This window comes from Ursus arctos, unplaced genomic scaffold (genome assembly GCF_023065955.2).
Source record: "Ursus arctos isolate Adak ecotype North America unplaced genomic scaffold, UrsArc2.0 scaffold_4, whole genome shotgun sequence".
In the NCBI taxonomy this organism is placed as follows: domain Eukaryota; kingdom Metazoa; phylum Chordata; class Mammalia; order Carnivora; family Ursidae; genus Ursus; species Ursus arctos.
This window is the reverse complement of record NW_026623056.1, coordinates 70,262,575-70,279,781: the sequence shown is the minus strand read 5'-3', so window position 1 is coordinate 70,279,781 and position 17,207 is coordinate 70,262,575. Positions and strand designations below refer to the sequence as shown.

Genomic DNA, 17,207 nt, shown 5'->3' with positions numbered 1-17,207 from the left:
AGGTCGTGATCTCAGCATTGTGAGTTGGAGCCCTGCATCAGGCCCATGCTGAGTGTGGAGCCTGCTTAAGAGTCTCCCCCTACCAAAAAAGATTCTCTCTCCCTCTGTCCTCCCCCCCCCCACAATGAGATGTCTTAAATTCTCTTATCAGTTCTCTGAAATACTGCTTATTATGTCATAAAGCATTTGAATTCTACAGTCCGTCATATCTTTTGCCACTTTAAATTTGTTAAACTAAATGGAATTGACAAAAGGAAGTTCAGAGTTCATATAGTTCAGAAGTCCAGCTTCAAGAATTGGCTCACACACACTGTTCCCTTGCTCATCCCTACAACACTGATTGATTGGGGGCTGGCTTTTCAGAAGCAAAAATCTGACATTTCACTAAAGGACAAAGGTAATGTATGCACTTATTTCCAAGTTGGAAAAAAGTGAGCCTTTCAGTTTGCATTTATTTCTGCAAAAACTCACAGAAGCTGAGATAATTTTAATTGACTCTAAGTCAGGTGATTTCAGAGCTCAGAGGGGCTTTGGGTGTATTTTATACAGCTTCTTGATTCTACATATGAATGATCTAAGGTTACATAACGAGGTAGACAAATCAGTATTTCGAACTATTTCCACGGTACTTCTGTGTTTTTCTAACTGCATCATGAATTATGTAGTGCTTAATTATAATCAGCCTGATGAGGGGTGACTACTAGCACTTTTTTAAAAACTGCAACAGAGGGAAATAAAAGAATCCAATGGCTGTAATATTGAGTATTCTCTGGCAAAAGTTCTCAGGTGGAGGTGTACTGGGAGTGATGGAAAATTATTGTGGGTTGTGGTCAGGATTTGAACACGTCCTCCACAGTGCCAGAGTTAATGAATGACTCCTAGAATACTGGTGAATACTGTATTAGCAGATAAGTGCAAATGTTTTTTTAAAAATAGAATGTTGTATTAGTGATGTAGATGGTTTATTTTCCCACGTTATTGTGGTAATAATTAACATATTTTCATGTTTCAGTGACTTCGATGACTCTTCGTGAGGTAAAGCAACTGAAAGCAAAGCTCCGACAGGAAATACAGGGTAAAGAATCAGTGTCGATGTTTTATGCATGTGAAAATGTTGATACAGAAAATCCCTGTGACAGGACACTATTAGCTTTGTCTGCATTTAAATTTGGAAATGGAATTAGAACCTATTGGGAGTTTCCAGAGCAAAAAGAATAAGAAAACAACTTCTTTATGAAATCAAGAGGAAATAAGTTTTTCTTTTTTCAGTAAAAATGGAGACCTCTACCTCTGAGCTGAACCTCTACTCTTACTGACAGTTTATTGTGCCAGGCACTGTATGCATGCGCTTCCTAACAGTTCCACAAGGTTGTATTAGCCCTGCTTTGTGAAGTTTTTTAAATTATAAACAATATCAAAAACAAAAGTACTGAGAATAACATAGTGAACCCCTTGACCAGTCTTCACCAGCTTCAGCTATTATCAGAAGCATAGCTAATTTTCTCTCATCTCTCCTTGCACTCATTCCTTTCGCCCCACCCCCACCCCCGGCATGGATTATTCTGAAACAGATTCCAGACAACATATACAACAAATACGTCAGGATTTTCTCTAAAACATAACTTTTTTTTTAAGGTAATCACAACCCATTATCACACCAAAAAAAAAAAAAAAAAAAAAGGAAAAACAGCTAGGAATTCTTTTAACATCATCAAATAGTATGCTAACACTAACAACAGTTAATGTTCAAATTCCCCAGTTGTTTCTTTTTTTTTTTTTTTAATATTTGATTCCCATTTAGGTGAGGAAACCACTTCAGAGACATTAAGGTGCTTACGGAGATCACGCATTTGGTTAATAACAGATTAAGGATTACATTACCCCTTCCTTAACAGCTGATGTAACAATAACAATAGTAAATAGTAATAGCAACTTCTTTTTATCAAGGCTTATTCTGTGGAAAGTACTTAACAGGTATGATTTCATTTACTCCTCACAGTAGCCCTGTGAGGTGCTTACTGTCAATATCGAGGTTATACATAAGAGGAAGTTAAAATGTAGTTTAAGTTACTTGCCTGAGACTCGTAAAAGCGTAGGAACAAGAATTGCAGAAACGAAGGTAGTCTGATTCTAAAGCCTCTTAGAGGGGTTTCCAAACCTGGGTATTAATCAGCACTTCCTGTCCGTAAGCCATAGTAGATACCGATTGAAGCCATTTATGTATTCAACTACCTTTTAAATCTTTACAGAAGTTTTTGAAGAGTTAACACAACAAGTTCAAGAAAAAGATTCTTTGGCCTCAGAGCTCCATGTCCGCCACATTGCCATCGAACAGCTTCTCAAGAACTATTCCAAGTTACCATGTCTACAAGTAGGGCGAACAGGAACGAAGTCACACCTACCCATAAACAACTAAACTAAACTTACACTTGACTTCCTTTGCCCTCATGCCCCTACCATTTGTTGGTCTGCCAGGCATGCCAATTTTGAAGAAGTTGAAGAAAGTTACGGTCCATTTTTTTTTTTTTTATGGTCATTAAATTTGCAAAGCTGAAGGCAGTATTTAACATCTTTGTCAAATAAAGCAGATCGTTACACTCTAGTCTTCTAGGATTAATCATTTTGGGAATCTTTCTTCCCATAATTACTAAATGGCCCTCCCTAACTTACCACATGTGACTACTGTTACAATGTGATTTTATTAAACATATTTTAATGTAATTCACCTGTCAAAACAATAGAAAAATTTAAAAACTCCTTAGTCTGAGCTACTACAGATAATTTTAAGAGGGAAGTGGAATTCATAATACACCTCTTATTTATTAGGAGCAATATTTTAATATGAAAATTTTATATATAAAAATGCTATTTTAGGTACCTTTCCATTCTCTTTATAAATGTGTATTTGAATGCCTCTGTATATTATATTTACACTTTTCCGTGTGAATATGTTCATCCATATTTCAGATCACTGCATTTTATTCTCTTAATACTCTTTTTACTATTATCTTGTTTTCCAAAGATAAATGTATTTTGGAGTAGAAATCTATCTAGCTGAGTTGTTTTGACTTCTAATAACTCTTATGAAAGAGGAATTAATAACTTTTTAAAGCAAGTATCCAAGAAAAAAAGTACATTATTTTTTTCTAACAAAAGCAGTTCTGAGTTAGTTCAGAAAGAAAATGCTAATCTAGTTTTCATACGTCACCTTGTCTCTGTAGAAGTAAAAATCCTCTTCTACTTCATTATTATTTTCATCTAATGACTTTGATGTGTTAGAATTTGGACAGAGTAAGTCAAGCCTCACTTCCAAGTCAAATGTAATATCTGTCAAATTGAATGTGCTGCAGAATTGTTGTCCTATCTTTGAAAAAAGTTTAAGTTCTGTTTGCCACTTCAGATACAGGTTCAGGAATCCTTAAACTGTCCAAATTCTCTGTCAGCATCACTGAAATTAGTGCCCAAAGAAAACATTGTGAGGTATTTTTCTAAACTTTAGAATTTAAAGTAAAGAGAAGACTGCTTGACACAGAAAAATAAAACTGATTCAAAAAAATAGGCCCATTTCAAAAGGATATTCTTGTAAGTTGCCTGTGATGTTTGCAAAGAATTCTGAACGAGTAGGTCATCTCAAACAGCTTGATACGTTTTTTAACAATGTATTATGTAGTAAAAGCTATAACCACTGAAGAATTAAAATGGGCTCTAAATTCTGTTTTTAGTTGGTGCTTAGAATGTATTTATGAGGTAAGATACTTTGCTTGAAAGAACCTGCAAGAAAAGCCCATTAACTTGGCAGCTTCATGCATAAAGATATGAATGACTTCTATCTTAAATCTGGCAGCCTGCCCCGGCTTGGGTCAGATTTTAGTCTTGAACACAAACAGTATTTGACTAAGCAAAGAAATGCCTTGATCTAGTAATAAACAACTTTCTGTAATGCTTAGATGTGTTAAATTTGCCTGAAAGTATTAATTGATACTGCAATTGATTTTGTTTTGTTTTAAGTATGTGACGTAACTGTTTTTGGAGCTTTTGAAAAATGTTTTCAATTTCTTTTGATTTTTTTGAGTCATCCAAAATGAATTTAAAGTCCAGGGAGTGGGGATACATTGCCTTAGTTTTGATAAGCTTTAAACTGAATGTGTGCAATATCAAAATCTTTATAAATTTACAAGTTGAATAAAAATATTTCCTGATGATGCCAGTAAATATCTTAGTAAGTGCTTAGTTGTTAGGTCACAATTTTTAATTTGGCTTTACTGTCTTTTGGCATAATTCATCAAGAATGTTACTAGCCAGTGTGCTTGCACACGTTTGTGCTTCTATTTAGATCACTTAGGGACAGTCATAAAAGTTTGGGATGTGTTGCATTTGATATCAGTAGTAGCATATTTCCAGAGTATGAGCCATATGGTGCAGTCCTAAATGCAGCAGTGTTAATCCAAAGAAAAGTGTTTGCTTTGTTTCTGGCAAATATGTAGCTTTACTAATGAGTTTGGAACAATTGGGCGGGATTGTGTATGTACCAAGGTCTTTGGGGATTCGAATGTATTCCATTTAGATATTTCTACCTAAGCTCTTCAAAGGAAAGGTGCTGTTAAAAAAAAAAAAAAAAATCTGTGGTGCTGGTACTCACATTAGTACTTTATTTGGATGAATATTGTAGTAAAAGAATTTTTTCTTGAAGGATTTTGTACAGCAGTTTATCCAACTATTTGGTAAACTGATGCCTATGTTTTCTTGGTTGAATATGCAATTATTGTATATGCTAAAATAAGAATAAGGGACAGAGTTAAGTTCTATCTTAAGGGAACATGAAATACTACAAATATTGGTTACCATTCTTGGCTATTCTTCTGTACAGTTGTTAGTACTTTCTGAGGAAGTTTAGAAGAAACTCTCATACATACCATCAGTTTCAAAAACAGCAAGAGGTAGAAGACTGCCAATCAGCTGTTACTAACATTTTCAGAGCTTGTATGATTAAGGGGAGTGAAATAAGACTAATGTTTTCTCATGTTAGATTTCATAATTAGACAAATTGAGTTTAAAAAAATCAATTTGAAGTCAAAAGCCATTTGCATCACACAAGACTTCTCTTTCAAGATTAAAATTTTCAAATTTGTTCAGACTTTTAATTAAGCTAAAAATCTATTTTAATTTGAGATTATCATCCTTTGATCATAGCATTTAATATCCAAATTAGTCTTTTTTGTTTTGTTTTGTTTTGTTTTTAAAGGAAAAAAATAAGGCATGCACTTAGGACCCAGTAACAGGTGATGCAGACAGAAGAATAGTGCCGTTTTGTTCCATCATGTAGTTTCTTAGATGTTGGAGCAAAGAAACGTTCTTAGTTCTTCAAATTTTATGCTCATTTCACCACAAAGTGCCCATTTTTGTATACACTTAAGAATTATTTTTAAAATAACAAGTTCATGTTGGAAAGTGATTTTAAAAATACAGTCAACTATATTCTATTTTGTTGGCGTCTCGACAGGCATCTTGAGATTTCTTGAGTTTTTCATCTGATCACATTCTTTACCACTGAAAATGGCTTAAAATGCTTTTTTTTGTTGCTATATATTTTTACCTTGTTGTTTACACTGTTGAAGCTTGTCAATTTTTGCAAGGTTTTTTTAAGTTAATTTTTGAGGATCTATTTGTGTGTGTTAATGTTTACCAATTTTGGTTTTACTTTATTTTGTTTTACTTTGTTTTAGAAGAAATCTGCTTGTGTTACTAAATATTGTAAAATGCAATTCAAAATGTATATTCTCTAAACTTAAATAACTTTTTAAGAGTAAATTATTTGTGTAGCTTAGAAGGAGGTTCAGTTGATGACCATAAAATTAGGTTGTGACATGAGAATTTTCAAATGGTACAATGTAAAAGTCTTATAGTGTTTTTTTTCTGATTTACTGACAGATATTGCTTATGCTAAAGTAAGATATCTGAGTATTTGAGTATTTTTAAGTACTTAATAAAAAGTTTAGTACCCTACAAACTTTTTAAAGATCTTTTGTTCAACTACAGCTGTAAAGCAAGGGCGATTGCTTTTCATTTCAGTGTTTAATTGCATTTTTAACTTTGGCTTGGTTGAAATAATTATTTGAGGAAATTTGTGGTGAGAATCAGTAAGAGATAAAACCTTCAACAGGTTATTCTTGCCACATTAAGTTTTGTGGTGGTAGGGTGGGAAAGAGTTTATTTACCAAAATAATAAGGTACTAGGGCTCTGGCACTAGCAACAGGATCTGGGAGGAGGGTTCTAATACTGTGGAATAACGAGGTCTTGTCCTACACGTCAGTATTTGCGTTCACTTCATCCCTTCCTAACTGCTTGTTATAATTTAGTCTAACCCCTTTAGCAACTTGGTCACCTTGCTATGAACCAATCATAGCAAGTCTCTAGCACTAAGATTTTTTTTTAGCACCTAGTTTGTAACATATACTTTCCCTATTCTTTTTAGTTTAAAAAGAGTCCAAATTACTAATGCATTTTAGTAATACTGAATTTGTATACTATTTTAAGCTTACCAAAGTAAAACCAAAAAATCATGAAGATGAATATTGAGCCCTCACACCCCAAAAACGTTAGTTGAACTTCCCTCCACTGCACACCCCTCAAAAAGGAATTTTAGTAAATGTGTTTTTTTCTTCAAATGTGTAGAATATTTATTTCCATTCTGCTGCCTCCAAAAGAGGCAGTTTAGAAAGCGTTCCCTAGTGATGTCTGTTAAATGCCATCATCCCTACTTTTACAGTTCGTGTGTGTGTGTTACCTTGTTTTAAATCTGAGTAGCGTGTATTATAGTCATTGAACTTGATCTCTCTTTGCTGTTAGAAATTTATTTTACAGAATTGTGCTAGGGTCTTTGGGAAAAGAAAATGAAACTGCAGTGGTGAAAAACAAGTTGGTTTTAAAAGAGTTTTAGACATTACTTGGCTATTTTTTCTTTTAAAATTGCAATAATTTATATATTTGTATTGTTCTGCCTTGGAACTGTAACTACATATGCTTGTCTACTATTTTTAATTTTACAACAATAAAATAAATATTTTGTTATCTGTGAGCTTCAGTGTATATTTTTAAATGTCCCTTTTTTTTTTTTTTTTTTCTTAAATGGTTGACCTGTAAGAAGGGTCTGGTTTTGCAGGCTTAGGGAATCTATACTTAACCATCATTATATAACAGTTTATCTTAATGTTTTGTGAAAATCTCTCTTTGATAGTTGCTATTGCCTCTGTCCCAAGAGCCCAGAACAGGAAATAAGATTCCTGTGGCTTACTAGATGTCTGCGTAACTTTTTAAATTGGAGTGTACTTTCCATACAACAAATACACATTTTAAGTGTGGTGTTTGAGTTTTAACAAATATACACAACTGGATAACCATCAACCTTTGTGCCCCTTGCCAGTGTCTGCACTCCCCGTTTCCCTTCCACTGTTCTGATTTCTAGCCCCGTAACTTGCACTTGGCTGCTTTACATAAATGTTATCATAGAGGATGTACTATAGTCACTTGCCTCTGGCTTTTTTCACTCAACTGGATGCTTTGAAATTCTTCAGTAGTAACACAAAGATCACTAGTTTGTGCCCTCTTTTTTTTTCTGACTAGTATTTTTTTTATTGTATGAATGTATTTTGAGTTGTTTCCAGTTTGGGACTAATATGAATAAAGCTGTTATGAATATGTTTAAATTGGCTCTGAAAAGAATATTAAAAATAAAAATTATTCAAGGTCAGTTGTGGTTAGCATCATGAATCTGACTATAAATTAGTATTTTTCCCCACAAATGATTTTTAAAGTAATGTATATGCTTTTGTGATAGCTTGAAACTAGGAAACAAGGACAATTGTATAAAAGATCAGAGGCAGAATACAAACAAGGGATGTTGGAGAACTGGAACATTTAATGGGTTGCTATGAGAACAGTAATCATCCTTGAAGGTCTTTTGAAAGTCTAAGTCAGACCACTTTGTTTTCCAGAGGAGGCAATGAAGATCAAGAGAGTCTGGTTTGGAGAAAGTGCTGGAAAACACCAGACCACAAATGACATTGTTCTCCTGTCTAGCATTAACTACCTTGTGATGTTAAGGGAAATTGGTCACTTCACTTTTCCAAGCCTGCATTCACCAAGCTAGAGCAAATAGTTGGTAAAATGCAAGCCTACTTCTCCTTTATCACCTTCGTTCCTGCCCAGTTTCCAAACCTTCATGGAAATTCTTATAAAATTATTTGTTCTTCCTCATTTTTAAAAGTCATTATAGGGCCCAGAATTCTTTGCAGGTATCTTAGAGCCTAGCAAGTAGGTGTGCATGTGTTGGATAGAAAGGAGGGAGAACAGCAGGCAGAATAATGTCCTTTTATATCACATATATTGGTATTCTGAGTTATTCGTAGAAGGTTTTACTTCTGGGATCTGATACAGATGATATCTTAGATCACTACTATCTTAAATTACACATGACTTGTAAGTTTGTATTAGTGGTTTTCTCTCTCTCTCTCTCTCTCTCTCTCTCTCTGTGCTCTGCATCTGAATTCCATTCCAGTGTTCAAATGGCACAAACCACCTTTAACTCTAGAAGCAAAAACTTAATCCCAACCTCTCTTGCATCTGAGACACCCTACCCTAAATGGCAAAGCAGAGAATCTGGGTGGGGAAGGATCCATCTTGAGAGCACCAGTATCCATCAGTAGGTGAAACATCCAGTATCCAGGATCTGGGGGGGCAGCAGGTAAGTTCCTGGCACCTGGTGTTGAGTAGCCATTGCTCTGTGTAAATATGCCCGTGAATCTTGTAGGTTTTGTTCCTGCTGGCTTCCAAGCCTCTTGGCTGATCTCTGCCCGTTGAATAAATTCCTTTTCAGCCTAAGTCATCTAGTTGCTTTCCCTGGCTTGTAACTGAAAACTCAGTTACTCCTCACTTCATCCACTGGGTCCATGTCCAATGCTCTCTTGCTCTGAGATCTTAATAAAATTGGTCTCTAAAAGTGAACTGCTGAGAGCCCTCAGGACCACATGGTCTGCCTGTTGGGTCACCTGAAAATGATGGGAAAATTCTGAAAAGAACGTAAACCTTTTGGTAATGTAGATGTCCGTTTTCCTGTTAACCGTGTTCGTTGTTCACACTTGGGATGACATTGGAGATCTTCTCACTGTTCTCCACTAGTGACTCAAAGTGCTCACAGTCTGTACCTACCGGGATCTTGGAAGAGATGATATAATAGAAACAATGAAGATCATAACTTTAGCTCAGGGCTTTGCCTGTGTGCTCCCTGATTATACTAAAGGACCTTCAGCCCAGTAAGCATCTGTTGAATGAATGTGTGAATGAGACTTCAGAGGCAGCACTAGGATTGCATGTCAACTAAATCAGTAGTTAACCCAAAAAATGCCTAAGGCCTTCATCCAGCGATTGACTACATTTCTCCATGTACCCCCCTCTTAACAACACCTCCATGACTATCTCAGGCCTTTGATAACTCACACTTGTTCTGTCTCTGTTTCTTCTCCAAATCACTGGTTCTTCTGAGTTTTATGGGATGTACATCACTTGGCCGCACCTTCAGAGTTTCTGAATCAATAGGTCAGGGGTGGGACCTATGAATTTTTATCTAACAAATTCTCAGGTGAAGCTGATGCTGCTGGTCTACATAGCACTTTGCAAACCACTGCTCTAAACTATCCATTGCCCCAGAGTTTACTTCCCAAAAGATGTGATGTTATTTCCCTGCTTATACTTTTCTAGATGACCATTGCCCATAAAATCAAAATTAATCCTCAGAGCTCAGTGTTAAAAGCCTTCACCATTTGGCTTCTGCCTATTTTCCATTTAGATTTTTTTCATCAAATTGAGACTTTGTTATGTGCCAGGAACTCTTACAAGCCCTGTAGGCTTTGGGCCAAAAGGATACAAAAGCCAACAAGACTTTCTTGGTCAACTGAAAAGGATTTCACCCATGGTTAAGTTAATAAGGACTGAAAAATGTCCATTGGATTTAGCAACCAAAAATTCGATGAGAACAGTTTTAATAAACCTATGGGAGCAAAAGCAGATCACAGTGAATTGAAGTGTGGGTAAAGAGGTAGGATAGTGGACCTGGCGTGTGATCCCTTAAGAGTTTCAGCCATAAATGAAGTCAGGATGTGGATCCAAAGTTACTAAGTCGAGAAGTATTTGATCATGAGTAAATGCTAACAGGACAGCTACAGATGGAGAAGTAGTCATAATAAAAGGAGTAAAGTACTGAAGAGGCAGAATACGATAGCACATCTAGAATAGTTTGTCTTTGAAGTTTAGGATCATCTCAGGCTTTCACACTGGAGAGAAAGCAAAACTGCAGATAAATGTGTTTGAGGGAGATTCACTGAAGAGTAAGTTGAGAAAGCCCCCACCTGGCTGATTCTATTTTCTTTGAGAGAAAAGGAAAAGATGATGGGGTCAGAGGTGCAGAAGTGGTGAAGTGCTCTTTAGCAGCTCTTTAGCTGCTTTCTGAGGAGTGAGAGAGGTCCTGGTTCCAAGAGACATAGAGGAGATAGAGATTGGGGTCCATGACTTGCCGTTGATTGAGTTTCTCCATTTGCATTCAGATTTTGTTGCTGTAAATACAGGGTAGGGCTGTTTTTGCAATTGGAGTTAGAAAGCACTACTGAAAATCGAATCTGAAACACAGATAAATTTGTGGCTCAAAAAGGAAATTCATAAAAACCTTACCCAGTAGATAAAATTTCAAACATAGGAAAAATGAGAAATTTGAAAAGCCACTACAAATAGTGTGTAGTGGGGAAAAATGAATTCTGTAGCTTTAACTCGAGCAAAATTTCCAAGCAATTCTTTTCATTTGAAGAGTGGACTAAGACTCTGTTGTGAAGGCCAGGCCCTTCTAAGTCCCTTGGTTATCAAGCTTCAGCAGAGGGAAGAGGGACGTGTCTAACCCACACGAAAGGCAGTTTATAAGAAAGTAGTCAGTATCCAGAATGTGAAGGAAAGCCAAGGCGCAGCTACACACAGTTTCAGATCTGCAACTTCGAAGCAAAGAGAAGGCAATGTAAAAGGAGGAGGGCACTTCTTGGGAAAAGAGACAACAGAATGGGAAGTGATGGGGGCAGAAGAGGAAGTTCTAAAGAGGAAGGCCATTGCTACACTGCATTCGAGAACTTGGGTTTTAACCCTCCTTTGTCTCTGCTGGGCACCACTCTACCTCTCTTCTCTTAGCCTCTGTGCTCTCATCTGTGAAGAGTGGCATTGAACTCGGTGCTCTTTGGGGGAACTGCCAGCTCATACCCTAAAAGGATCATAAATTTTAAGAAGCCTGCGATGGAAAACCCCAGCCCCCGGCATGAACAGCAGATCTGAGCTGAAAAGAACATAAAGGAAGTGTGGTTTCATTGAAGAAGAAACTGTGAGGTGCTTTTACAGCAAGATGTTTCTATGATCATCTGTGACCAAAGAGAAAAGACAGTAGAATCAGCCGGGCTCATAAACAGCTATACGATTCTGTATGTATTGTCTGGAGAAAGAGGGGGAGACTGTAGTCTTGACACCTTATTGCTCTCCCAGTCTTGTAGCAGGAGAAAATATTTCTCTTAGGAGTAACAGTGGGATGATTCTGCCACACAAGCAGAAGTTGGGTCACCTGCAGCTCAGCTCCTGATACCTGGCTCGGACATTTGCACTCGTGCACAGAAAAAATGTAAAGCAGTGTGATAATCTGTGTGGTAGGATATCATTTATTCCATCAGAACTGCCATGTATTCTGAGATTATATCTTTCCTATTATGGCAGTGGAAAGTGGTTCTTTCTTTCAAAAAGTGATAGCAGCAGTAGATGATAGGTTTTTATTTTTATTTATTTGTTTAATTTTGAGTCCTTATTTGGTAAAAAGTTAAAATTATAATCTTATGTTGGTGATTAACTTAGTGTTCTCCAGAACAACAAAACCAGTATATTTTTTATATATGTACTTTTTCATATATATTTGAATGAATATGTATATGTGTATATATTTGTATGAATATGTACATATATATGTATATGTGTGTGTGTGTACACACACATGCACATAGATACAGAAAAGAAGATTGATTGATTTTAAGGAATTGGCTCACAGTTTTGGGTGCTGCCAAGTCCAAAATTTGCAGGGCAGGCTAGAAATTCCAGAAAGAGGTTAATGTTGCAGTCTTGAACCCAAAAGCAATCTGGAAGCAGAATCCTCTTCCCATCAGCAAACCTCGGTCTTTTCTCTCAAGGCCTTCAACTGATTGGATAAGGCCCACCTACACTATGGAGTATAATCTGCTTTTTTCAAAGTCCGCTAATTTAAATATTAACCACATCAAAAAATCCTTTCACAGCAACACCTAGCCTGGTGTTGACCAAACAACTGGGCACCATGGCCTAGTCCAACTGACACATAAATTCAACCATCACAGTTGGTCACTATTTTTCATTTTATTCAATACTGCATTCATTTGATAAATCTGAAAACCATGGATCTGACATTATCTCGTCCAGGCAGGTGCCACTAAGCAGCACTACCCCCAAAACAGTCAGCTTAGGTTATGATCTCCAGAGAAGGAAATGCACCCAACAGTCTTTTCTACTATTCTGAATGTTTCCATGTGTTCCAAGACAGCATAGAGGAACCACTTTTCATTATTTCTTAAATAATCTTTTGAGGAACAAAGAGAGTTATCTACCAATATGCTTCCTCTTAATACGGTGTTGGTCTTAAATTATTTGAATACTGAGTGTTCTATAAAAAGCAAAAGCTATATATAGCCCCTAGTAGATTCAATACCCAATAATGTTAGATAACTTGTTGAAGGTTTTAGAATATTGAATGTTGGTTTGTACATCTCTTATCTTTGCTCTCTGCTAACTTCACCATACAATTCTCTAGAGAGCTAGTTGTATCAGAGAAAGATACCACCAAATCTCAACCACCATCACCCCAAAGCAAATATTCTTGAAACAAATTTACTTAGTCCTGGTGGGTACAAGAGCCCTAGTGCTCCCCACAATTAATGGGGTAAATAACTACATTTCTGGCGATCTCGCTGTGGGGAGTTTGTTCCTTTCTGTCCTGATCAAATAGTTTTGAGACTAGAAAATGCAGCTTCTGGGCCCCCTGCTAAGTTGCTGCCACACAGCTTCTCAGAAAAGCACCAGACAAAAATGTGGGTGCCTTGTGAACTGTTGCTGCCCTTCAGAGAGATTGGGGGAGTTTCCCTTAACAGAAAAGAAAATGCAGGGGAAGTCGAGCTACTAACATGGAAAACCACATTTCCTTTGCTGCCTCCCTCTCTTTTCATCTTCATACCTGTGTGAACAAAGCTCCAGCAAATAGAAGTTCACCTCCTGCTGGGCTACCCTGCTTTTTATCAAAGTATGCAGGGAATTTCGGTCTCAGATCAACACAGACTGGTCTCATCTCCGAGAACAAAATGACCCAGCCTATGAGATACATGAATATCATAGAAAACCAGTAAACATGTGGTGCTAAAGGGGCCTTCAAGAGTCTCACAGCTTTGATTTGATTTCATTTCATTGTAAGAGAGCCCTTCAAAACAAAAAGATTCTTTAAGAACATAAGTTGTAACACATATGAAGGTAGAGATGCTTTCTACATGAACGACAGTGGAGATTCTTGGGGCAAAGGTCCCTTCACATCCTTCTCAGTGACTATCCCGCCAGTTCCCCCAAACTGTCACTTGTACCAAAGCTGTAGGTCAGCTCTGATGACTACAACCCCGGGTATCTACAAAGCACTGTAAGAAACTGCTGGTCTAGTCTCGCCTCCTGAAGTGGCCTAAATCACTTAAGAAACTTCCAAACATTCTACAGAGTTTATTAGCCACAGAGGCAAGGACCAAATCCCAAATCTCCTGATTCCATTTCCAGAGTTCCTGTGAAATACCACCTATACCTGGGCTCCTACTTTTTATTTCTATTGCACAAGATCTTCTGTCAAGGATATTTCTGTGGGATATTTCTTCACACTCTGATGGACCACAGGAAAAACCAGGAATGGAAAACACAGGGAAAAGAAAAAAAAATCGGGCAAATTTTCCCTAAGTAAAGTAAGGTTTTGTCTGAACCAGGACAATTGCTAGTGAATCCAGAAAGTATCTTAGATGTCCTCATTCTGGAAGGCAACCAAGATAGGCTCCAGGAACAGTTCTTATCGGAACCTGAAGCCAGCAAGTGCCTTCCTTACATCAAAAAGCCAGTTTCAGCAAAATTCATTCCGTGGAAAAAGGAAAACTTAGAAATGCCCATTGCTATCACCTAGGGAAAAAAAGGAAAACATATACCCCGTTGCTCCTAACTGGTTCTTCAAAACAGAGGTGCTAAAGTCATATATTACTGTAGTTGTATGTTCAAAGGACTGTGCATGATGTGGGTAGGAATTTCCTCTGTCAACAGAAGGAAATGATAACAGCATGTCTGAAGTGCAAATGCTCCATATTCTATATATATATTATATTATATTATATTATATTATATTATATTATATTATATTATATTATTATTAATCTCTTTTGCAGAAATGGTGTATTTCTGAGCCACACCCTAGAACCAGTGAGAAGAAGGCTTAAGTAGTTGGACCAGCAGAGCTCATTAAACCAAATTCCAATCCCATACTTAGTTAGATACAAAGAAACTTTAGAACAAGATCTGAAACTGTTAGGTAAGCAACCCTCTTCTTAGTCCTTACCACTAACTTAATGCTCATTAGAAGTAAAAGGAGGCCCTATCCAATTACTCACTGCTTGGTTTCCTGTTGTGCTAATGGACAGGAAGAGAGAGAGAGACTGCCACGAAGCAAGAACTGGTGTCTGAAAGCAGCCCTCACTTGGCCACATGTCTGTGTGTGCTGAATTGTTCAGATCAGTCAATTTAGGTGAAATATCATTACTGGAGATGCTAGAAATAGCATGAGCAAAATGCCCTAAGAAAATTCAGGAAGTTTGTGTTGCCTCTTCCCCTTTCCTTCTGGAGCAATTCGGTGTAAGAACTACTAGGTGAGACAAATAAGGTAGGTGCCCAGAGGGTGGGAGGGGGCCTGCTGGTGTGGGTGTTAGAGCCGGGTGTGGGGGCTGCTGATGCAGTTTCAAATGCTACCAGTCTGAAGGAATCCATTCAAAAATGTAGTGAATATGATTATTTGTTATTGTGGGTAATAAAGTACTATCTGACATGTAGTGTCTTCCTAAAGAGCAAGCGTTGTTCTTCGTGCTTTATACACTTTCTGACATTTAACTATCAAAATTTCTGTAAGAGGTAGGTATAATTACTAGCCACACTCTACAGATCAGAAAACCAAGGTACAAAGAATTTAAGAATCAAGCCCCACATCACACTGTTAGAGTGAACTTAGGTAGTTTCAGTCTTAGGCCTATGAATTTAATCATTACACAGGCAGTTTTAGTTCTTAACTCTAACCCTTAGTTCTATCCCCCCTCACATTTAATCGGTCATCTAAGATCTATTAACATTGTTTAGGAGCTCTCTTGACACCCTGTCTCAACCTTAATTCTAACCCTGCTATTTAATGTCTTGGTTATTGAGGGGCCTTCTAATTCTGTTATGCCCTCAATGTTTGTGTGCCTCTGGGACTCATGTGTTGAAGACTTAACCCCCAATGTGATGATACATTGGTGTCAGAAAGGGGGGGGGCTTTGGTGAGGTCATGAAGGAGGGAGCCCACAATGGGATTAGTGTCCTCCTAAGAAGAGAGTCCAGAGTGTTCTCCCCTGCAACACATACACCCCCTTCCTCCTTCAGCCGCCTCAACCTTGTGAAGACAGTGAGAAAGCAGACATCCGCAGGCCAGGAAAAGAGCCCTCACCAGGAACCAAATCACCTTATCTTGATCTTGGACTTCTCAGCCTCCACAACTGTGAGAAGTAAGTATTTGTTGTTTAAACCACCCAGTCTGTGGGTTTTTTTTATAGAGCCTGAGCTGACCAACATACTTCCCCAATACCCAGACTCTCCCCACCTTTATCCACAGTCCAGGCTATCTCCCAAGTCAGCTTTCAAAGACATTTATCCAAGTCACATTCATACTTAAAAATGTGCAATGATATGTTGCCTTAGGGTGGGGTTTAAACCCATCAGGAGGGTATTTGGACCCAATTACTTTTACTAACTTTATTTCTCACTACACTTTTCAAAGAAATGTTCCCTCCAGCTAAGTCCCCAAGCACATCCTGTGCAACCCTTTCTCTCTGCCTCTAAATATGCTCTCTGACTGTTTCTGGAATGTCCTGCCTCCATTCTCTCTCCAGAAATTATTTTTACCTTTTGAGACCCACTTTAAGTGTTTAATCTTCTGAAAAGATGTTTCCAAATTTCTGTGCTCCCTTAACACTTTGCTTATGGCTCTGTTTTGGAAAGCGTTTATTTAGGATCGCTTTCAGCCAAAGACTAAAAAATGCCCGAAGGGCAAGGACAGTACCTCCTCGTCTTTGTATCCTCCGCCCTCGCACAGAGACTGGGTAGTAAATGCTCGTTAAATTAATGTTAAGGGAATGAATTGGATCTATGAATACACTCTTTCCCAATTTTGATAGCCATTAACTTTGGCTGCAGTAGTAATTTTAATAAGTAGAGGTTTATTTTAGCGACAATCTTGCTTATCTAATTTCCTAACATTGCAAATTTCCTACAGTTCCACATCCAGTTCACTGATCAACCATCAAACTGAAGGATAGCTTGTCACTACATCTGCAGTGAGTCACTTGCCTGGGGACAAGCACATGTCACACATTTACATTTTGCCCTTAAGGTAAAAGCACGTTCTTGTTTTCAGAAAAGAGCAGAAGTCTTGAGAACTAAAACAGTAAATCCAATGCTGACTGTGGTCAGTGATGAAAACCTAGTATCATTAACAAAAATGTACAGTTTTTGGAGGCATGTTCCTGGTTTTGCAACCATCGTGACTGCTAATGAGTTGCCAATTCCCAAGTCTCATTCAGATGCCTTGTGCAAACAGAGCCAGTAACAAGCTCTCTGGCCAAGATGTTTAACAAGGTTTTTCAAAACTGCTAACTACAACACTGATGACCTTAAAACTTCCACTAGAAGAAGAGACTCCGCATTTGTATAAAAGGTCACTCTGGAGAGGGCAGTGATGGCCAAGGACACATCACTGAGGAGGCACCTACAATATTCTAGATGGCCTGCCTCTATG

The 17,207-nt window shown here is 37.6% G+C and overlaps 1 protein-coding gene across 2 annotated transcripts in view; it reads left to right on the top strand.

The window, feature by feature from the left end:
- CUNH21orf91 (chromosome unknown C21orf91 homolog) overlaps window positions 1–7,076 on the top strand; it is a 31,698-nt gene extending 24,622 nt beyond the window's left edge. Inside the window, exons 4-5 of one of the 2 annotated variants that reach the window (XM_026482120.4) lie at window positions 1,013–1,075; window positions 2,250–7,076. In XM_026482120.4, coding sequence (XP_026337905.1) covers window positions 1,013–1,075; window positions 2,250–2,416 — 230 coding nt within the window. In that variant the 3' untranslated portion in view covers window positions 2,417–7,076. Of the gene's footprint in view, window positions 1–1,012 lie in introns of both variants that reach the window. The other variant, XM_057306887.1, reaches the window with a different exon arrangement.
- The last annotated feature ends 10,131 nt before the right edge of the window (window positions 7,077–17,207 follow it).